General features: G+C 43.8%; 1 protein-coding gene across 2 annotated transcripts in view; it reads right to left on the bottom strand.

Annotated features, from left to right (window-relative positions):
• Positions 1 to 23,487, bottom strand: part of LOC141133608 (NACHT, LRR and PYD domains-containing protein 3-like) — a 219,622-nt gene that overhangs the window by 75,430 nt on the left and 120,705 nt on the right. The window contains exons 9-10 of one of the 2 annotated variants that reach the window (XM_073623084.1): positions 15,844 to 16,008; positions 9,094 to 9,258 (exon numbers count right to left, since the gene is read on the bottom strand). The exons of the other annotated variant lie outside the window; for it this stretch is intronic. Of the exons in view, the coding sequence (XP_073479185.1) occupies positions 9,094 to 9,258; positions 15,844 to 16,008 (330 nt within the window). The remainder of the gene's footprint in view (positions 1 to 9,093; positions 9,259 to 15,843; positions 16,009 to 23,487) is intronic. 2 annotated transcript variants of the gene reach the window in all.

The following is a 23,487-nucleotide window of genomic DNA, read 5'->3' as shown; positions in this document are numbered from 1 at the left end:
TCCAGGAGCCTATTTTAAGGACCTTAGACTGCATCAAACAAGCAACAGGCGAGAGCTGGCCTCTAAGGAACCAAAAATAATGGGCGCCTTAAACTTGGTACATTGTCTTGTGCCAGAAAGTAACACCTTCTTACCCATTATAACTCCCAAATAGGGATGAGCCGAACACCCCCCTGTTCGGTTCGCACCAGAACATGCGAACAGGAAAAAAGTTCGTTCGAACACGCGAACACCGTTAAAGTCTATGGGACACGAACATGAATAATCAAAAGTGCTAATTTTAAAGGCTAATATGCAAGTTATTGTCATAAAAAGTGTTTGGGGACCTGGGTCCTGCCCCAGGGGACATGGATCAATGCAAAAAAAAGTTTTAAAAACGGCCGTTTTTTCAGGAGCAGTGATTTTAATAATGCTTAAAGTCAAACATTAAAAGTGTAATATCCCTTTAAATTTCATACCTGGGGGGTGTCTATAGTATGCCTGTAAAGGGGCGCATGTTTCCTGTGTTTAGAACAGTCTGACAGCAAAATGACATTTTGAAGGAAAAAACTCATTTAAAACTACCCGCGGCTATTGCATTGCCGACAATACACATAGAAGTTCATTGATAAAAACGGCATGGGAATTCCCCAAAGGGGAACCCCGAACCAAAATTAAAAAAAAAAATGACGTGGGAGTCCCCCTAAATTCCATACCAGGCCCTTCAGGTCTGGTATGGATATTAAGGGGAACCCCGGCCAAAATTTAAAAAAAAAATGACGTGGGGTTCCCCCTAAATTCCATACCAGACCCTTCAGGTCTGGTATGGATTTTAAGGGGAACCCCGCACCAAAAAAAAAAAAAAAAAACGGCGTGGGGTCCCCCCAAAAATCCATACCAGACCCTTATCCGAGCACGCAACCTGGCAGGCCGCAGGAAAAGAGGGGGGGACGAGAGTGCGGCCCCCCCCTCCTGAACCGTACCAGGCCACATGCCCTCAACATTGGGAGGGTGCTTTGGGGTAGCCCCCCAAAACACCTTGTCCCCATGTTGATGAGGACAAGGGCCTCATCCCCACAACCCTGGCTGGTGGTTGTGGGGGTCTGCGGGCGGGGGGCTTATCGGAATTTGGAAGCCCCCTTTAACAAGGGGACCCCCAGATCCCGGCCCCCCCCCCTGTGTGAAATGGTAAGGGGGTACAAAAGTACCCCTACCATTTCACTAAAAAAACTGTCAAAAATGTTAAAAATGACAAGAGACAGTTTTTGACAATTCCTTTATTTAAATACTTCTTCTTTCTTCTATCTTCCTTCATCTTCTGGTTCTTCTGGCTCTTCTGGTTCTTCCTCCGGCGTTCTCGTCCAGCATCTCCTCCGCGGCGTCTTCTATCTTCTTCTCCTCGGGCCGCTCCGCACCCATGGCATGGGGGGAGGCTCCCGCTCTTCTCTTCTTCTTCATCTTCTTCTCTTCTTCTCTTCTTCTCTTCTTCATTTTCTTCTCCGGGCCGCTCCGCATCCATGCTGGCATGAAGGGAGGCTCCCGCTGTGTGACGGCGCTCCTCGTCTGACGGTTCTTAAATAACGGGGGGCAGGGCCACCCGGTGACCCCGCCCCCATCTGACGCACGGGACATGACGGGACTTCCCTGTGGCATTCCCCGTGACGTCACAGGGAAGTCCCGTCAAGTCACCGTGTGTCAGAGGGGGGCGGGGTCACCGGGTGGCCCCACCCCCCGTTATTTAAGAACTGTCAGACGAGGAGCGCCGTCACACAGCGGGAGCCTCCCGCCATGCTAGCATGTGTGAGGAGCGGCCCGGAGAAGAAAATGAAGAAGAGAAGAAAAGAAGAAGAGAAGAAGATGAAGAAGATGAAGAGAAGAGCGGGAGCCTCCCCCCATGCCATGGGTGCGGAGCGGCCCGAGGAGAAGAAGATAGAAGACGCCGCGGAGGAGATGCTGGATGAGAACGCCGGAGGAAGAACCAGAAGAGCCAGAAGAACCAGAAGAACCAGAAGATGAAGGAAGATAGAAGAAAGAAGAAGTATTTAAATAAAGGAATTGTCAAAAACTGTCTCTTGTCATTTTTAACATTTTTGACAGTTTTTTAGTGAAATGGTAGGGGTACTTTTGTACCCCCTTACCATTTCACACAGGGGGGGGCCGGGATCTGGGGGTCCCCTTGTTAAAGGGGGCTTCCAGATTCCGATAAGCCCCCCGCCCGCAGACCCCCACAACCACCGGCCAGGGTTGTGGGGATGAGGCCCTTGTCCTCATCAACATGGGGACAAGGTGTTTTGGGGGGGCTACCCCAAAGCACCCTCCCAATGTTGAGGGCATGTGGCCTGGTACGGTTCAGGAGGGGGGGGGCCGCACTCTCGTCCCCCCCTCTTTTCCTGCGGCCTGCCAGGTTGCGTGCTCGGAAAAGGGTCTGGTATGGATTTTTGGGGGGACCCCACGCCGTTTTTTTTTTTTTTTTTGGCGCGGGGTTCCCCTTAAAATCCACACCAGACCTGAAGGGTCTGGTGTGGAATTTAGGGGGAACCCCACGTCATTTTTTTTTTTAAATTTTGGCCGGGGTTCCCCTTAATATCCATACCAGACCTGAAGGGCCTGGTATGGAATTTAGGGGGACTCCCACGTCATTTTTTTTTTTTAATTTTGGTTTGGGGTTCCCCTTTGGGGAATTCCCATGGCGTTTTTATCAATGAACTTCTATGTGTATTGTCGGCAATGCAATAGCCGCCGGTAGTTTTAAATGAGTTTTTTCCTTCAAAATGTCATTTTGCTGTCAGACTGTTCTAAACACAGGAAACATGCGCCCCTTTACAGGCATACTATAGACACCCCCCAGGTACGAAATTTAAAGGGATATTACACTTTTATTGTTTGACTTTAAGCATTATTAAAATCACTGCTCCTGAAAAAACGGCCGTTTTTAAAACTTTTTTTTGCATTGATCCATGTCCCCTGGGGCAGGACCTGGGTCCCCAAACACTTTTTATGACAATAACTTGCATATTAGCCTTTAAAATTAGCACTTTTGATTTCTCCCATAGACTTTTAAAGGGTGTTCCGCGGCATTCGAATTTGCCGCGAACACCCCAAATTGTTCGCTGTTCGGCGAACTTGCGAACAGCCAATGTTCGAGTCGAACATGAGTTCGACTCGAACTCGAAGCTCATCCCTACTCCCAAAGAACCCATAAAATAGCTAAAGTGAAAATCCTCTATTAATACCATATTGTGCACTACACATAAATAGGAGGAAAAGAAAAAAAAGAAAACGTGTTCCCTTAGTTACCCCCCGTACTTTATAGCCCATAGGGCTTTCATACTATTATATTCCATTCCAGTAAACGTTCTAAATATCCCCTTTCTCATAGTGTTTAGCTTTACCACACATGTGCTTAATCCTACATCCCCCCTCCCCCCCTAACTGCCCTCCCAAGTGCTATGTGCATTTTAATTTCTCTTAGAAATAATTTTACAACCCCTCTCCCACTCCACCCCCCGCCACCTCCCCCCCACCAAACCCCCCCAACCCCCCCACCCCCCCACCAATCCCCCCCACATCCCTCCCACCCCTCCCCCCCCCTCCCCCACCTTACCAGGTTTGCCCCTGGGGCTCTATTCGTGACCACCTCATATATTCCTTTCAAAATAACCCTTCCAAACATTCCCCCCCACCCTCCACCTTTAGCAACCACATGTGCAAAATTTTAAATATAATATCCTCCATATCCCCCATTCCTACTCTACCATACAACCTCATTCTTACTCTCTATACCAAGTTCATATCGCTTCCCACAGTCCAGATCTTCTTATCTTCCTATCAATCATCCTAAGACTCTGGGCTCCTTTCTTTGGGCTTCAGTCTCTGTTTGTTTTCTTCATACCAGCGGGTTACCCCCACCGGGGAATCAAAAAAGAGAACCTCTCCAATTGCCTCAACCCGTAGCCTGGCTGGGTACAGTAAGGCGTACTTGAGTTCAAATTTTTGTAGGGTGCGTTTGATCTCCACAAAACCTTCCCTGCATCTCTGCAGCTCCGGTGAAAAGTCCGCAAAGAATGAAACCTTTGCTCCGTTGTAAAAAATAAGCCCCTTCTCTCTGGCTTTACGCAATAGAATTATCTTGTCACAGTGGTTCAGGAATTTCATTAATAAGGACCTGGGGCGCCCTCCAGGGAGCGGAGCCCTGAAGGGGACCCGGTGGGCTCTCTCAATTGCAAACTGTGGGGAAAATGCATCCCTTCCAAATATTTCTGTGAGCCATCCTTCCAAAAAGGCAATGGGACTCTGCCCTTCACATCTCTCTGGGAGACCCACTATTCTTATGTTGTCCCTTCTCAGACAGTTTTCCATTTCGTCCATTTTTTCATTAATTCTACCCAGTTGTTCCTTCATAGATTTAACATCCTGTTGTAGGGGAAAAACACCGTCCTCCACTTGACTCACTCTTCCCTCCAAACCAGTTATTCTATCTACTGCCTTTTGCAACTCCTGCTTTATTATTAGTAGTTCATCTTTAACCTCTTTAATTTGGCAGCTTAACCCCTCCACTGATGCCTTACAAGAATTGATCGCCTGTAAAACTTCCCTCAGGGTAGGTTCTACCTCTGTGACGGAGATGGTTGTTGGTGGTGGTAAATGAGCTTTTTCCCCTGCCCCTGGACCTTTATTAACATTCGGGTTTTTATGCCCTGCTCCCGCTGGGGTTGAAGATGCCTGTCCTTGACTTTTCCTGTCCCCGGTGGTCTTGGGTTGCGAAGATTGCCCGTTCTTAGTGGGGGTCTGTTCAGGGGTATGTGCAAACCTCTCCAGTTTTGCTGCCGCTGCTGCCGCCTGGTTCCCCTTCTCCTTTGCTGATCGTAATGACTGGGGCCCTAAATTTTCCATATTGACTGGCTCCTCCCCTCTCCTCCTTGACATTGCCATTGTTGCCTTTATGAGCCCGGGTGCCCAACACTACCAGAAGGGGACAAATAGGGCACGAGGGAAGCCGGGTAGCAGCAGGGGAAAAAAAAAAGTTAACCGGGGTTACACAGGCAGGTCCTGTCTCTTTAATGCAGGGAACTAACTACAACCCTGCAATCTCCACTCGGCCGGAGTACATGTTCAGCAGTTTAAGAAGTTAATATACTGGTCAAATATGTCACAACTAGGGATGAGCTTCGAGTTCGAGTTGAACTCATGTTCGACTCGAACATTGACTGTTCGCAAGTCCGCCGAACAGCGAACAATTTGGGGTGTTCGCGGCAAATTCGAATGCCGCGGAACACCCTTTAAAAGTCTATGGGAGAAATCAAAAGTGCTAATTTTAAAGGCTAATATGCAAGTTATTGTCATAAAAAGTGTTTGGGGACCCAGGTCCTGCCCCAGGGGACATGGATCAATGCAAAAAAAAGTTTTAAAAACGGCCGTTTTTTCAGGAGCAGTGATTTCAATAATGCTTAAAGTCAAACAATAAAAGTGTAATATCCCTTTAAATTTCGTACCTGGGGGGTGTCTATAGTATGCCTGTAAAGGGGCGCATGTTTCCTGTGTTTAGAACAGTCTGACAGCAAAATGACATTTTGAAGGAAAAAACTCATTTAAAACTACCCGCGGCTATTGCATTGCTGACAATACACATAGAAGTTCATTGATAAAAACGGCATGGGAATTCCCCAAAGGGGAACCCCAAACCAAAATTTAAAAAAAAAAAATGACGTGGGAGTCCCCCTAAATTCCATACCAGGCCCTTCAGGTCTGGTATGGATATTAAGGGGAACCCCGGCCAAAATTAAAAAAAAAAATGACGTGGGGTTCCCCCTAAATTCCATACCAGACCCTTCAGGTCTGGTATGGATTTTAAGGGGAACCCCGCGCCAAAAAAAAAAAAAAAACGGCGTGGGGCCCCCCAAAAATCCATACCAGACCCTTATCCGAGCACGCAACCTGGCAGGCCGCAGGAAAAGAGGGGGGGACGAGAGTGCGCCCCCCCCTCCTGAACCGTACCAGGCCACATGCTCTCAACATTGGGAGGGTGCTTTGGGGTAGCCCCCCAAAACACCTTGTCCCCATGTTGATGAGGACAAGGGCCTCATCCCCACAACCCTGGCTGGTAGTTGTGGGGGTCTGCGGGTGGGGGGCTTATCGGAATCTGGAAGCCCCCTTTAACAAGGGGACCAGCAGATCCCGGCCCCCCCCCCTGTGTGAAATGGTAAGGGGGTACAAAAGTACCCCTACCATTTCACTAAAAAAACTGTCAAAAATGTTAAAAATGACAAGAGACAGTTTTTGACAATTCCTTTATTTAAATACTTCTTCTTTCTTCTATCTTCCTTCATCTTCTGGTTCTTCTGGTTCTTCTGGCTCTTCTGGTTCTTCCTCCGGTGTTCTCGTCCAGCATCTCCTCCGCGGCGTCTTCTATCTTCTTCTCCTCGGGCCGCTCCGCACCCATGGCATGGGGGGAGGCTCCCGCTCTTCTCTTCTTCTTCATCTTCTTCTCTTCTTCTCTTCTTCTCTTCTTCATTTTCTTCTTCGGGCCGCTCCGCATCCATGCTGGCATGAAGGGAGGCTCCCGCTGTGTGACGGCGCTCCTCGTCTGACAGTTCTTAAATAATGGGGGGCGGGGCCACCCGGTGACCCCGCCCCCCTCTGACGCACGGGACATGACGGGACTTCCCTGTGGCATTCCCCGTGACGTCACAGGGAAGTCCCGTCAAGTTACCGTGTGTCAGAGGGGGGCGGGGTCACCGGGTGGCCCCGCCCCCCGTTATTTAAGAACTGTCAGACAAGGAGCGCCGTCACACAGCGGGAGCCTCCCTTCATGCCAGCATGGATGCGGAGCGGCCCGGAGAAGAAAATGAAGAAGAGAAGAAGAGAAGAAGAGAAGAAGATGAAGAAGAAGAGAAAAGCGGGAGCCTCCCCCCATGCCATGGGTGCGGAGCGGCCCGAGGAGAAGAAGATAGAAGACGCCGCGGAGGAGATGCTGGATGAGAACGCCGGAGGAAGAACCAGAAGAGCCAGAAGAACCAGAAGATGAAGGAAGATAGAAGAAAGAAGAAGTATTTAAATAAAGGAATTGTCAAAAACTGTCTCTTGTCATTTTTAACATTTTTGACAGTTTTTTAGTGAAATGGTAGGGGTACTTTTGTACCCCCTTACCATTTCACACGGGGGGGGCCGGGATCTGGGGGTCCCCTTGTTAAAGAGGGCTTCCAGATTCCGATAAGCCCCCCGCCCGCAGACCCCCACAACCACCGGCCAGGGTTGTGGGGATGAGGCCCTTGTCCTCATCAACATGGGGACAAGGTGTTTTGGGGGGCTACCCCAAAGCACCCTCCCAATGTTGAGGGCATGTGGCCTGGTACGGTTCAGGAGGGGGGGGGCCGCACTCTCGTCCCCCCCTCTTTTCCTGCGGCCTGCCAGGTTGCGTGCTCGGATAAGGGTCTGGTATGGATTTTTGGGGGGACCCCACGCCCTTTTTTTTTTTGGCGCGGGGTTCCCCTTAAAATCCATACCAGACCTGAAGGGTCTGGTATGGAATTTAGGGGGACTCCCACGTCATTTTTTTTTTTAATTTTGGTTCGGGGTTCCCCTTTGGGTCTGGTATGGAATTTAGGGGGAACCCCACGTCATTTTTTTTTAAAATTTTGTCCGGGGTTCCGCTTAATATCCATACCAGACCTGAAGGGCCTGGTATGGAATTTAGGGGGACTCCCACGTCATTTTTTTTTTTAATTTTGGTTCGGGGTTCCCCTTTGGGGAATTCCCATGCCGTTTTTATCAATGAACTTCTATGTGTATTGTCGGCAATGCAATAGCCGCGGGTAGTTTTAAATGAGTTTTTTCCTTCAAAATGTCATTTTGCTGTCAGACTGTTCTAAACACAGGAAACATGCGCCCCTTTACAGGCATACTATAGACACCCCCCAGGTACGAAATTTAAAGGGATATTACACTTTTATTGTTTGACTTTAAGCATTATTAAAATCACTGCTCCTGAAAAAACGGCCGTTTTTAAAACTTTTTTTTGCATTGATCCATGTCCCCTGGGGCAGGACCCAGGTCCCCAAACACTTTTTATGACAATAACTTGCATATTAGCCTTTAAAATTAGCACTTTTGATTATTCATGTTCGTGTCCCATAGACTTTAACGGTGTTCGCGTGTTCGAACGAACTTTTTTCCTGTTCGCATGTTCTGGTGCGAACCGAACAGGGGGGTGTTCGGCTCATCCCTAGTCACAACTGCCCGTTCACTTCTCCGTCCCCCTGTTACAATACAGGGTAACAACCTTCTGCCTTTCAGCCAGGCACAATGAACTGTGCTTAATTGAGAGGATTAAAACCCTCATTCAGGTCCCGCTCACCTGCTCCAGACCCCAAAGTCCCAGGACCCAGCGTCCAGCTCCTTACCGGCCTCCACGGTGTATCATGAGCAGTTTAGCATCAGCATAGGTTCACCACCGGCTTTCAATTCCAACCGTTCCACCTCTCCTCCTCTCTCGCCGCTCCGTAGCGGTACACTGAGAGCCTCTCCGCCGACTTCCGGGTACGCAGGCACAGTACCTGCCGCGGCTCCAGTGAGAGCGTCACAGCGCAGCTGACTTGCTCTAGTGACTGGCACCGGCTTCTCCGTCTTCCTCATCTGCTGCCCTGCACGGCCACACCGGGACCCAGGCACAGGCCACCCAACAGTGACAGCCGGCCAAGCGCTCCGACACACCGATATCAGCAGGTAGACAGTGGGGTATAGAGACTCTCAGCAGACTACTCGCTCCGCTCCACACTCCTTCCACACCCTCATCCGGTCACGCCCCCCCCCATCCCGCTCAATGTTTAGAGGCAGGAAAAATAAAACTCTTCTGCTTCACACTTCTGATTGGAGCTTCCTGGCAGAAAAAAAACGCAAAATGCTCCTAAACTTGTCTAAATTTTGCACAATAAACTCGCTATATGAAAGTTTTTTTCTGCCAAGGGAACTGACATTTTTTAAGCCCACAGTGCATGGAGCCTTATGGAGTCCAAAAATGGAATTTGATGACATTCTCATATTTCTATATTATTTATGTGGTTTAGATATAAAACTGTCCCAGAATAATTTTGTCTCAGTCAGTCCTGTTATACTCACAGTAATTCCTCTATCCGGCTTGTTGTCAGAGCTTTCATCAGATCCCTGAAATAAGGACCCTCCAGATTGTTCCCAGACAGGTTCAGTATCCTCAGTGTCTGGTTATTTCTTATTCCAGATGCCAGGTGGGGGCAGGAACTGTCTGTCAGGTGATTATTACCCAATCTGTAGAAGAAGAGAATAATGTTACCAGAAGAAAATGAATTTCTCACCAGGAATGAATGTTACTATTCTCTATATGAATGGAACTCATTTCTCTTTATTGGAATCATTAATATTAGATCACTTTATAAAAGACGATCGATCATCTACACTATTGGAGGTTTTCTCATTTTTATGGATCCTAATTACTAAAAGTTACATGAGAAGTGGATGAGGTGGTGTGATCCATTCATTTTTCCTGTATGAGGATTGGACCATACACACTCACACTGACTTCTAGGCTTTCACCTCCAACCTTCTGCTAAGTTTTGGATTCAGTTGTGGGGATTCACTTTGATGGTCACAGAAGTCTCACTAATGTTGTGGAAACTTCATTGACTAAAAGTGACACCATTGTACTTTGGGATTTCCTTTGAACATCATGGTGGAGGATTTGATCTTATGGGGTGGAGAAGATTTTATTATTACCGTTCTTTATTTGGACCTTTTTTGAAAATTTGTACAAATATTGCTGCTCTAATTTTATATATGCTGATTATAAATTCTCTTCATTAGTTATCAGTAGAGATGAGCCGAACACCCTCCTGTTCGGTTCGTAGCAGAACATGCGAACAGGCAAAAAATTCAGCAGAACACACGAAGACCGTTAAAGTCTATGGGACACGAACATGAATAATCAAAAATGCTAATTTTAAAGGCCTATATGCAAGTTATTGTCATAAAAAGTGTTTGGGGACCTGGGTCCTGCCCCAGGGGACATGTATCAATGCAATTTTTTTTTTTTTTTTTTATGGCTGTTTTTTTCGGGAGGAGTGATTTTTTTAATGCTTAAAGTGAAACAATAAAAATGAAATATTCCTTTAAATATCGTGCCTGGGGGGTGTCTTTAGTATGCCTGCAAAGTGACACATTTTTCCCGTGTTTAGAATAGCACCACAGCAAAATGACAGGAAAAATTTGGGTACTCGGCAATATAGATAAAACTCATTGAAAAAAAGAGCATAGGATCCCCCAGTCCATTACCAGGCCCTGGGCCAAATTTTAAAAAAATGACGTAGGTGTCCCCACCCAAAATCCATACCAGACCCTTTAGGTCTGGTATGGACTTTAAGGGGAACCCTGTGCCAAAATTTTTAAAAAATGGCGTAGGGCCCCCCTGCCCCTCAGTTATATAAGAGCTGTCACAGAGAAGACGCATCAGTCGGTGGGAGCCACCCATGGAGGCGGATCAGTTGTGGCTTTTTTTTTCTTTTTCGGTCCGTCGGGCCGGCGTGAACTTACATCGTGGGACATTTTTATTTTTTTATTTTTTAATAAAGGACTTGTCCCAAGCTGTCTCTTGTTTTTTTTTACCATTTTGACACTTTTTTGTAAATTGGTAGGGGTACAATGTACCCAGTTACCAATTCACAGAGGGGGGCAGCAGGGATCTGGGGGTCCCCTTGTTAAAGGGGGCTTCCAGACTCCGATAAGCCCCTGCCCACAGACCCCCCACAACCACTGGGCAAGAGTTGTGGGAAAGAGGTCTGGTATTGATACTAGGGGAGACCCCTACTACATTTTTTTTTAATTTGGCGCAGGGTTACCCTTAATTTCCATATCAGACCCGAAGGGCCTGGTATCGATTTTAGGGGGATCCCCACGCAATTTTTTTTTCTAATTTTTCTTTGGGGTTCCCCTTAATATTCATACCAGACCCAAAGGGCCTGGTAATGGACTGGGGGGGATCCCATGCTCATTTTTTCAATGAGTTTTATCTATATTGCGGAGACCTGACAATTCATTACAGCTGTGATCAGTTTTAGATGACAATTTTTCCTTTAGAAATGTCATTTTTCTGTAGTACTGTTCTAAACACGGGGAAAATGCGACACAGGCATACTATAGACACCCCCAGGCACGATATTTGAAGGAATATTTCATTTTTATTGTTTCACTTTAAGCATTTAAAAAAAAAATCACTGCTCCCGAAAAAATGGCCGTATTTAAAAAAAAAAATTGCATTGATACATGTCCCCTGGGGCAGGACCCGGGTCCCCAAAATTTTTTTATGACAATAACTTGCATATAAGCCTTTAAAATTAGCACTTTTAAACATTTTTCATGTTAGTGTCCCATAGACTTTAACGGTGTTCCGGCAGCTTTCGATTTTGCCGTGAACTCCGCATATTGTTCGCTGTTCGGCAAACAGGCGAACACCTGATGTTCTATTCGAACTTCGGGCTCATCCCTAGTTATCAGTGAAATAGTCTCCAAACCATTGTATCTATACACTTATATGGAGTTTTGTGTTGAGGAGTCTCACTTTTACTGTTATATTTTCACATTTATATTATGTGAATGTAATATACTAGTGCTGTAGTCTTCCATGTTATACTAGATGTGCTAATTCCACCAATAGTGATCAGATATAACAATTCCATTCACTACAAAAATGCACTTTCATACATGTGACCAAGGGCAGATCTCCTTCAATCTATTCACAGCTACTTCAATCTATATACCATATGATGTCCAACAAATACATAAACATGAAGAGCAACAAAGTTATCTTATAAAATTACAAACATCAAGAGAAAGTTCATAAATATGAAAAAACGGATTTCCTACAACCCATTCACCACTACTTCCATCTCCAATGACCATACAGTGACTTGTGCAGTAAGACACCTTTCACACTGCAGAGCCGCTAAAACGGCGTTAAAGCGCCGGTAGTTTCTGCGGTGCTTTAGTGGTGTTTTAGCGGGGCTTTTTGTGCGCTAGCGCTAGTAGGCCGATGACAATGGACAATGGAACTTTAAAAAAATGAAAAAAGACCCGTTTTGCTGCACTTTCAAATTGCTTTGGAAGTGCTGCCCATTCATTTTAATGGGTAGGAGTATTTTGGGAGCGCTATTTATAATACTCATAACCCGCCCCAAAAATACTGCTTGCAGGACTTTTTCTAACGTCCCACAAGTGCACTGCCCCAGTGTGAAAGCACTCATGCAAATAAATGGGAGGCAGTTTTCAGGCAGCATTTCTAGTGCTAAAATGTCTAAAAACTGCCTTAGCGTGAAAGGGGTCTAACAGAAATACCAGAGATTCATCCAGATGGATTAAATCAATTCTGATCAACTGCCACCTCTTTGCAGCAACCTCAATCAACCTCCACCACACCAGTGAGCAAACATATCACTTACCAAAAGGTTTGTCCCCACAAGCAAGGCCCAGACACGCTTGTTTATATCCTTCCAGCAGCACCACTCCGCTCAAGCCGGCTTCCGATGAGAACAGACTGTGCCACGGAATGTCAGACCTCCAGGTAGTATCTCCAATATCACCCGAGGTATCCAGACAATGGCCACAATCACATTACATAGAAAAGAAAAAGCCTCCATAGTGCATAATCCTTAAATATATATTGAATCACAGATTGTACGCTTCCATCATATACACGAGTATACACAGAACTCAGAGCACACACCGCTCCGGACTGCAGCCGTGTATGATAGAGTCCAGGCAGTGACATCAAAGCTTTTTCCTTTCTATGTAATGTGATTGTGGCCATTGTCTGGACACCTCGGGTGATATTGTATTTTTGGACATTATATGTTATACAGACTGAAGTAGGTGTGCATAGGTTGGAGGAGATCTGCTCTTGCTCACATGTATGAAAGTTTATTTTTGTAGTGAATTGAATTTTTATTATTGATCACTATTGGTGGAGTTATCACATCTACATTAGAAGTGTTGGTATTCAGACACATTGTAGGTTGCAGATTTCTCATTTGTCTCATCACACATTTTATCACTAAGTGTAGGACTCCATACATAGAATTATATTATACTATTTGTACTTCTATATCAGACTTCCTGCTGGTGGCTGGTTTTCATTCATTAGATTTTTTTACAAAGTTGTTCATATTTTGTTTCATATTTTTTAGTGCAGATATTTCATTTTTTACATTATTATATCCATCTTTACAGAACTGTCTGATATTAGTGATATATAGAGACAACCAGGAGATGAAATATATCTCCATTATTATTATTTGATTTACATAGTTTAGACATACACTATATTACCAAAAGTATTGGGACACCTGCCATTACAAACACATGAACTTTAATGGCACCCCAGTCTTAAGCCTCATACTAATGATCAGATTGTCGGATGACTGTTCGTCCATTTTTTGTGGCATGCTAGTCTCCTATCGAAAGAGAAGAGGTTACTCACCATACAAAAATTCTCATCCGACAGAATACAACATCAGAAGTGACGTAATGTGTTGAATAATTTTGGATGTATTCTTTCGTTTCTGAGCATGCATAGTCTTGCTCTTATGATTTTTTTCAGATGAAAACCGTACTTATTAAATGAGAATCGAACGCTGAGTTCACGTTCCATAAAAATGTTATAGTCTGAACTTCCAGCTTTTGTCAGACGAAAAATTGGAATTGGATATCAAAAGCACCATGCTAACGATCCAAAAATTGACAGATTGTTTGTTCAGATGAAATTTTACTTCCGATTTTCATATTGTGTGTATGGGCCTTTAGTCCGTAGGGTTTAATATTGAGTTGGCCCACCCTTTGCAGCTATAACAGCTTCATCTCTTCTGGAAAGGCTGTCCACAAGGTTTAGAAATGTATCTATGGGAATGTTTGACCATTCTTCCAGAAGCACATTTGTGAGGTCAGGCACTGATGTTGGCTGAGAAGGCCTGGCTTGCAGTCTCCACTCTAATTCATCCCAAAGGTGTTCTATTTTGTTGAGGTCAGGACTGTGCAGGCCAGTCAAGTTTCTCATTCATGTCTTTATGGACCTTGCTTTGTGCACTGCCCAAAATCATTTGGTGGAGGGGGGATTATGGGGTGGGGTTGTCTTTCAGGGGTTGGGCTTGGTCCCTTAGTTCCAGTGAAGGGAACTCTTAAGGCGTCAGCATACCAAGACATTTTGGACAATTTCAGGCTCCCAATTTTGTGGGAACAGTTTGTGGATGGCCCCTTCCTGTTCCAACATGACTGCGCAACAGTGCACAAAGCAAGGTCCATAAAGACATGGATGAGCGAGTTTGGGGTGGAGGAACTTAATTGGCCTGCACAGAGTCCTAACCTCTACCTAATAGAACACCTTTGGGATGAATTAGAATGGAGAATGTGAGCCAGGCCTTCTCATCCAACATCAGTGCCTGACCTAAATATTGTGTTTCTGAAAGAATGGTCAAACATTCCCATAGACACACTCCTAAACCTTGTGGAAAGCCTTTCCAGAAGAGATGCAGCTGTTATAGCTGCAAAGGGTGGGCCAACTCAATATTGAACCCTACGGACTAACACTGGGATTCCATTAAAGTTCATGTGCATGTAAAGGCAGGCATCCCAATACTTTTGGTAACATATTGTGACATTCCAGGATTGGAAATTTAGGCTTCATGTACACTGGCTTAAAAATTGCTGCTACCACAGGAGTTTTGTCTTCTGCTTGTACAAGCAGCTCCATATTCTCCTATTCCTCCTATGTCTCCATACACATTGGGATGATTACAGGCATATTTTGAGCTTATTGTTTAGGCAGGAAAAAAAAAGCTTCTGGTTCGTGTTTCTGAAAAAGTGTGTATAAAGGGCGTTATATGGACAAAGGAAAAAAATATTATAGTGAATAAATAAAAGCTGTATAAGTAAATCAATAAATTAAATAAAATGCGTGTAATCAAAGAGTGCACAATTCATCAATATAAATAAAAGTCCATAAATTTCTATGATAAATGACTCTTTAATATATGCTCCAACACAGTGCTCCTGAACTATGTGCTCCAATACTCCAAACCAATAGTGCTTCACCCGGAGTGACTATAGAATGCGCTCACCAGGTTTCCCCAGCCAGCAAGTGACCATAAAGCATGAAATGTGAGAAACTGCTTGATTCATAGGTCAGTCTCTATCACAATCCACATATATCTCCTCCATACATGGATAAATATGATCATGATCTATTAAGCAGGGATGTGTAAAAAAATCTCCCCAGTATCATATATCCTCTACAATATTCATCTGTCTCCTTCTCCCATCACAAGACTCGGTGGAATTGGCTGCGCCACAAAGAGCCACAGAAGGCAGGTATAGTGTAATAAAGTTTTATTTAAAAGAAAGCTGCACTTACATATGTCCAATATGATACAAACAGCACAAAGGCAGCCCAAGGGTCTGTAGAATCGGTCTTGCACCACTGAGTAACTAGAGGCATGTGATGTGCGTTCCAACTACCCGGCGGAAGTGGAGAGCTCCTATCAGTTTGCATGTCAAGCCTCTCTTCTATGCATTTCAAGCTCTGCACATGTCATTGCCTTTCTGATTGGAGCCTTCTGACAGAAAAAAAAATGCAAAACGCTCCTAAACTCGTCTACATTTTGTACAATAAACTCTCTATATGAAAGGTTTTTTTTGTCAAGGGAACTGGCATTTTTCTAAGCCCAGTGTGCATGGGGCCTTATGGAGCCTAAAGATGGAATTTGATGACATTCTCATATTTCTATATTATTTATGTGGTTTAGATATAAAACTGTCCGAGAATATTATTGTCTCAGTCAGTCCTGTTATACTCACTGTAATTCCTCTATCTGGCTTGTTGACAGAGCTTCCATCAGATCCCTGAAATTAGGACCCTCCAGCTTGTTCCAGGACAGGACCAGTGTCCTCAGTGTCTGGTTATTTCTTATTCCAGATGCCAGGTGGGGGCAGGAACTGTCTGTCAGTTGATCATTATCCAAACTGTAGAAAAAGAGAAGAATGTTACCAGAAGAAAATTAATTTCTCCCCCAGGAATGAATGTAACTATTCTCTATATGAATGGAACTCATTTCTCTTTATTGGAATCATTAATATTAGATCACTTTAAAAAAGACGATCGATCATCTACACTATTGGAGGATTTCTCTTTTTGTGGACCCCAATTACTAAATGTGACATGAGAAGTGGATGAGGTGGTGTGATCCATTCATTATTCCTGTATGGGGATTGGATCATACACACTCACACTGACCTCTAGGCTTTCGTCTCCAACCTTCTGCTAAGTCTTGGATTCAGTTGTGTTGATTCGCTTTGATGGTCACAGAAGTTTCCCTCATGTTGTGGAAACCTCATTGACTAAAAGTGACACCATTGTACTTTGGGACTTCCTTTGAACATCATGGTGGAGGATTTGATCTTATGGTGTTGAGAAGATTTTATTATTACCGTTCTTTAGTTGGACCTTATTTGAAAATTTGTGCTAATATTGCTGCACTAATTTTATATAAGCTGATTATAAATTTTCTTCATTAGTTATCAGTGAAATAGTCTCCATACCATTGTTATATATACAGTTATAGGGAGTTTTGTGTTGAGGAGTCTCACTTTTATTGTTAAATTTTCACATTTATATTGTTTGAATGTTATATACTAGTGCTGTAGTCTTCCATATTATACTAGATGTGCTAATTCCACCAATAGTGATCAGATATAACAATTCCATTCACTACAAAAATACACTTTTATACATGTGAGGAAGGGCAGATCTCCAGTAACCCATTCACAGCTACTTCAATCTATATAACATATAATGTACAAAAATACATAAACATGAAGAGCAACAAAGTTATCTTAAAAAATTGCAAACATCAAGAAAAAGTTCATAAACGTGAAAAAGCAGATTTCCTGCAACCCATTCACCACTACTTCCATCTCCAATCACCATACAGTGACTTGTGCAGTAAGACCTCTTTCACACTGCAGCACCGCTAAAACAGCGCTAAAGCGCCAGTCATTTTTGTGGTGCTTTAGTGGTGTTTTAATGGGGCATTTGTATTGCGCTAGTGGGCCGGTGACAACGGGACTTTAAAAATAAGAAAAAAGACCAGTTTTGCAGCGCTTTCAAAGCATTTTGGAAGTTCTGCCCATTAATTTCAATGGGTAGGGGCGTTTTGGGAGCGCTATTTATAATTCTCATAACCCACCCCAAAGATACTGCTTGCAGGACTTTTTCTAACGTCCCACAACAGCACCGCCCGAGTGTGAAAGCACATGAATGGGAGGCAGTTTTCAGGTGCTATTTCTAGCGCTAAAATGTCTAAAAACTGCCTCAGTGTGAAAGGGGTTTAACAGAAATACCAGAGATTCTTCCAGATGGATTAAATCAATGCTGATCATCTTCCACCTATTTACAGCAACTTCAATCAACCTCCATCACACCAGTGAGCAAACATATCACTTACCAAAAGATTTGTCCCCACAAGCAAGGCCCAGACACGCTTGTTTATATCCTTCCAGCAGTGCCACTATGTAATGTGATTGAGGCCATTGTCTGGATACCTCGGGTTATATTTTATTTTTGCACATTATATGTTATACTGAAGTAGCTGTGAATAGGTTGGAGGAGATCTGCCCTTGCTCACATGTATGAAAGTGCATTTTTGTAGTGAATTTAATTTTTATTATTGATGACTATTAGTGGAGTTATCACATCTCCATTAGAGGTGTTGGTATTCGGACACATTGTAGGTTGCATATTTCCCATTTGTCTCATCACACATTTTGTCACTAAGTGTAGGGCTCTATACATAGAATTATATTAAACTATTTGTACTTCTATATCAGATTTCCTGCTGGCGGCTGGTTTTCATTCATTAGATTTTCACAAAGTTGTTCATATTTTTTTTTTTTCATATTTATTAGTACAGATATTTATTTTTACATTTTTATATCCAGCTTTAGAGAACTGTCTGATATTGTTGATATATAGAGACAACCAGGAGATGAAATATATCTCCAATTTTTATTATTTGATTTATGTAGTTTAGACATACACTATACTACCAAAAGTATTGTGACGCCTGCCTTTACAAGCACATGAACTTTAATGGCATCCCAGTCTTAAGCCTTGTACACACGATCAGATTTTCTAAAGTCTGTTTGTCCTTTTTTTGTGGCATGCTAGTCTCATATCAAAAGTGAAGAGGTTACTCACCATATGAAAATTCTCATCCGAGAGAATACAACTTCAGAAGTGATGTAATGTGTTGAATAGTTTTGTATGTATTCTTTAGTTTCTGAGCATGCGTAGTATTGCTCTTATGATTTTTTTCAGACAAAAACCGTACTACCTAAATGAAAATCAGATGCTGAGTTCACATACAATAAAAATGTTATAGTCTGCTGGGTGTGGCCTGCTGCGGACCGGGATAGACGCCTAAAGCCCGAGCTCCTGCTCCACGGCCTGGATTGCAGGAGCTCACTGCGACTAATCCTCCCTGCCTCTCATCCTAACAAAGCAGGGAGGACTTGGGGACACCCCAGGGCATGTCTAGGCGGCAGTACAACCCGCCTGCTCCGTGCCATCTGACAGACTTCTACCCGCCAGCCGCGGCCATGCAGAATCCTCAAGAGACTGGCTACCTCCCCTGTTAACGCCCCCAACAAGGAACCCCGGGCCAAAAAGCAGCTTTGGTCCTCTGTGGTGGCAGGCACACATGGCAGTCATTATGGAGAAGGGTAGATGGCAGGCGCGTGATCAATTGCTCACATCAAAGTATGTATAATTTATTCATATATAATGAAATAAAAACAAATAGATAATACCAATACTACGTTTCATGCAAACAGGTAACAAAATATGCAAAAAAAGAAAAAAATAGGTTAAAAGCAACACAAGCCCATGTTAAGGTGAGTGTTTAAAATCGGCTGACGCGTTTCGAGGATAACCTCTTCATCAGAGCCTTGAGAACCAGGGCACAGTCTGTATAGGCCAGTAGGCCAACATGTGTACATAAAAAGGAATGGCTAGTTAGGAGGTTTAGCCTGTGATGAATAGTTAGTTATTCTGAGTTCCATACCAGTCCACGTTCAAATGTTCTATGTGGTGTGTTGACGGTATGTGTGTTCTCCTTTAAATTGTTGATGTGAGACTGTGGGGTGGACCTGTCTCACGGGCTGGATGGAGGAGAGGCTGCAGCCTGTCTACGTCCTGAATGACATTCACCTATGTTTAAGGCAGAGAGACAGCTTCAGACACACATGGCTCCACATTGTATGAAGAGATATCTTCCCTCTTCCATCCTCCTAGAGCACAGGACTGCCTTCTCCGCCTAGGACGTACACAGGCTGCAGCCTCTCCTTCATCCAGCCCGTGAGACAGGTCCACCCCACAGTCTCACATCAACAATTGAAAGGAAAACACACATACCGTCAACACACCACATAGAACGTTTGAACGTGGACTGGTATGGAACTCAGAATAACTAACTATTCATCACAGGCTACACCTCCCAACTAGCCATTCCTTTTTATGTACACATGTTGGCCTACCGGCCTATACAGACTGTGCCCTGGTTCTCAAGGCTCTGATGAAGAGGTTATCCTCGAAACGCGTCAGCCAATTTTAAACACTCACCTTAACATGGGCTTGTGTTACTTCTAACCTATTTTTTTCTTTTTTTGCATATTTTGTTACCTGTTTGCATGAAACATAGTATTGGTATTATCTATTTGTTTTTATTTCATTATGTATGAATACATTTTACATACTTTGATGTGAGCAATTGATCACGCGCCCTCCATCCACCCTTGTCCATATAGTCTTACTCTGACTACCCCGGGGTCAGTTTGGGCAGCGGGACACGCAATACCATCCCTTTCAGTTCCTCTCCAGTTTACAATATTACCAAGCCAAACCTAATACACCCTCACAAGCGCAGGAGTAATCTTTCCTTGTCCACAGATGGCAGTCAGCAAGCTCCCTCCCTAGCAGCTATTCCTGTCACAGACAACACTGTCACAGAAGCAATGCTGAAATTAATGCTTCTCACTCTGCAACAAGATTTACACAGAGAACTGCAAATCTCTATCTCCCAAATATACAACAGAATAGATTGCCTAGAGGAGAGAACAGATGCTTTAGAAGAAAACCTGCAGGACTATTCTAAAGCACATAATGAACTGTTAGATGCACATGATCATCATACAGAAGAAATTCACCACATTAAAATTAAGCTCGCAGATTTAGAAGACCGCTCCAGACGGATTAATAGTAAATTCAGAGGTATCCCGGAGTCAATTAAACCGAACAAAATAACTCCCTATCTGCAGCAACTCGTCACTTCTTTGCTCCCCCGCATCAAGTACTAATAGACAGGGCCCATAGAATCGCAAAGCCATCACACCTTTCAGATGATATCTCCAGAGATGTTTTGGCCTGGATTCATTTCTTTCACATTAAGGAGCAAATTCTCTCCACCGCTAGAACAACCAAACCTCTACCAGCTCCTTACACTAATCTCAAGCCCTTCACTGATTTATCTCCTGCCACAATGGAAATGCGCAGAGCTTTCAGTCCCATCACATCAATCCTCCAGCAGAAAAAAATTATCTACAGATGGGGCTTCCCAACTAAATTGCTGGTCTCGCACCAACACCAAATGGGCCCAAAGGATGGATACAAAAAGCTGACAAATTGGGGTCTCCTCCCCGTTGCCTCTGGTGACACTGGACAAAACAGTCCCCCTCACACGTCACCTGACTCCATAAATGCGGCAGCAAAATCAGTCGGAAAACACTAAATTGTAACCACCCCAGCTCCCCCAGCTACCTGAGTCCAGCCTGGGCAAGGCCTAACTCTCTTCTCCTTTCCACCCCTCAGGTTAAAGTGTGCTAAGCACACAAGTTTGTGTTACTTGTTGTTTGTACAGTTCATTACCTGTTACTATTGAATATTTTTTCTTTTCTTTTCGTATATCTTGGAAAGTATACTCTGTGTTACAAACATCTACCCTTGGCAACCACTACATTCATTTATTTGATATCTGTTAGATACCGACGAAAGGTGTAGTCTATTTCTCTTCGCTCACTTCGCCTCAGTACTCCTGCTACTATGACCCTTACACTCACCTCTTTAAACGTCAAAGGCCTAAATTCACCTTTTAAACGAAATTTACTTTAGAAAGAAGCCCTAGCCCAACATGCAGATGTTCTCTGCGTACTAGAGACTCACTTTTCGAAACTCAAACAACCCTCATGTACCCATAAAAAATATCCTCATTGTTTCTTTGCAAATGCCCTTAAAAAAAGAGAGGTGTGATGATTTCCATAAGCGCTGCAGTAAACTTCTTATTACATCACAGTGAATCTGATGAGGAGGGCAGATATCTAATCCTCTCCGCCACAATTGATAACCGCCCCCCTCACCATAGTTAATATATATGCCCCTAATACAGCCCAGAAAAAATTCTACACATCCCTCTTTGCCAAACTAGAACCTTACAGATCCTCTCCCTTAATAATATGTGGAGACTTTAATGATGTTGTCGACCCAAACCTAGATACCTCTAACATTATCAGGCGGCCGCCCTCTATATTATCTGCGCTACTCAAAAGAGAAGACCTATATGACTCATGGAGATGCCTACAAGTTGTGGAAAAAGTCTACACCTTTTTCTCGCCCCCACATCAGTCTTACTCTCGGATTGATCTTTTTGTCACAGATAAATATCTACTTCAATCCATCACTGAATCCAGTATAGGAACAATTTCCTGGTCTGACCACGCACCGGTCACAATCAAATTAGCCTCTCTTTCCCAAACTCCCAGACACACAATTTGGAGACTAAATACTTCCCTCCTTAACAATCCCACACTTGAGACTCCGAGATAAAATCCGAGATTGAGACTTGTTTCCAAAATAATGTCGGCAAAGCCTGCCTACGAGGTCTGTTTATAAAACTTGGCGCCCAATCCAAAAAAAATCACTTTCCTATCACAGAATTCCTACTAAACCGAATCGGTGCTCTAGAAACAACCAATAAAAAATCCCCTTCCGAGGCTATTTACTCAGAACTAAAACTCCTTAGATACCAATTTAGTGAGCATCTTAGAAAGAACTTTGATTATTGCATTAAGCGGCTCAAAATACAAACCTATATCGCGGCCAATAAACCAGGTGCCTTTATGGCTAAACAGTTTAAAAGACACATTTCTAATAAAAAAATTGCATTTCTCACAAACTCTCAAAACAAACGCATAACTAATCCCTTAGATATCACAAATGAATTTAGCAGCTTCTATACCAAACTCTACAATCTGACAGAAACTGAACCAATCCCCCCTCCCCCCAGTCAAACAGCCATCCTAAAATTTTTATCCTCCATTTCCCTGCCCTCTATTTCCCCAGAACAATTCGATCTTCTTGCAAAAATTTAGTATCAAAGCAGAGTGATACTGCGGATACTTACGGTGCATTCTGTGCCACGTCCTATAGTTGAGTACAATAGAAAAGAGATGTGTGGGCTTGGACTTTTTAGGCACAATAACTGGTATTATATAGTTAAAAACTGAAATTTATTGAAAGTAGAATACATTTAAAAGAGAAAAAAGACGGATCCAAAAATCTGTACATCAGTCCATGAAAAAAGGTTACAGCAATACAGACCATACATAGCTCAATGAAATAACATAAGCACTTCAAGGATGAGTTAACCAACATTCCATCATAGGGGTATTAGATTCAAAGGAGAGCTATGTCGTTGGTAGATGTTACAATTTACAGCTCAACATGTTACGCGCCTAGCGCTTCTTCAGGAGCATGGAACTGAAATATAAGACATAGAATAAATATAACAGATAGTAGATCAGTGTAAAACATACATACAAAATATTCATAAAAAAATATTATGGTAATAATTAATGAACATTGCGAACTAGACAGGCGAAGATGGAATCCCATAGAAGCCATTACTGGTCAAATGAAGACCCAGGAAACATTCGCCCACTATGGGGACATATGTAACATAATAACAAGGGTATATTTGTATAAGTACTGGTAGTATAATTGGCAAACTCGATATATACAGGTAGCCAAAAATCGAGTGATTCCTGGAATAGCAGTATGTCAGCTGGCAACAAGAGAAAGGGGGGGGGGGGGGGAGGACAAGGGTGGGAAAGGAAGGGGGAGAGAAAGAAGGGGATAAGGAAAGAAGGGGGGGAGGGGGTAATGGGGGAAAAAAAAAAGGCCAAGATAGGAGGGGTAGGGAGGGAGAAGGGGGAAGGAGAAGAAGGAAAGGAAAAGAGAAGAAAGGAAAAGGGGGGGGAAGGAAAGAGAGGGGATAGGGTAGGAAGGGAGGGAAGCGGGGGTGGGGAAGATGGGGAAGGAAAGAAAAACAAGAGGGGGAAGGGGGAAAATAGGAGGGGGGCGTCCCTTGTCTCTTGGCGTCAGGCTGTAATTCG

Source organism: Aquarana catesbeiana, linkage group LG03 (genome assembly GCF_042186555.1).
Source record: "Aquarana catesbeiana isolate 2022-GZ linkage group LG03, ASM4218655v1, whole genome shotgun sequence".
Taxonomy (NCBI): Eukaryota; Metazoa; Chordata; class Amphibia; order Anura; family Ranidae; genus Aquarana; species Aquarana catesbeiana.
This window is presented reverse-complemented; position numbering and strand designations above follow the sequence as displayed.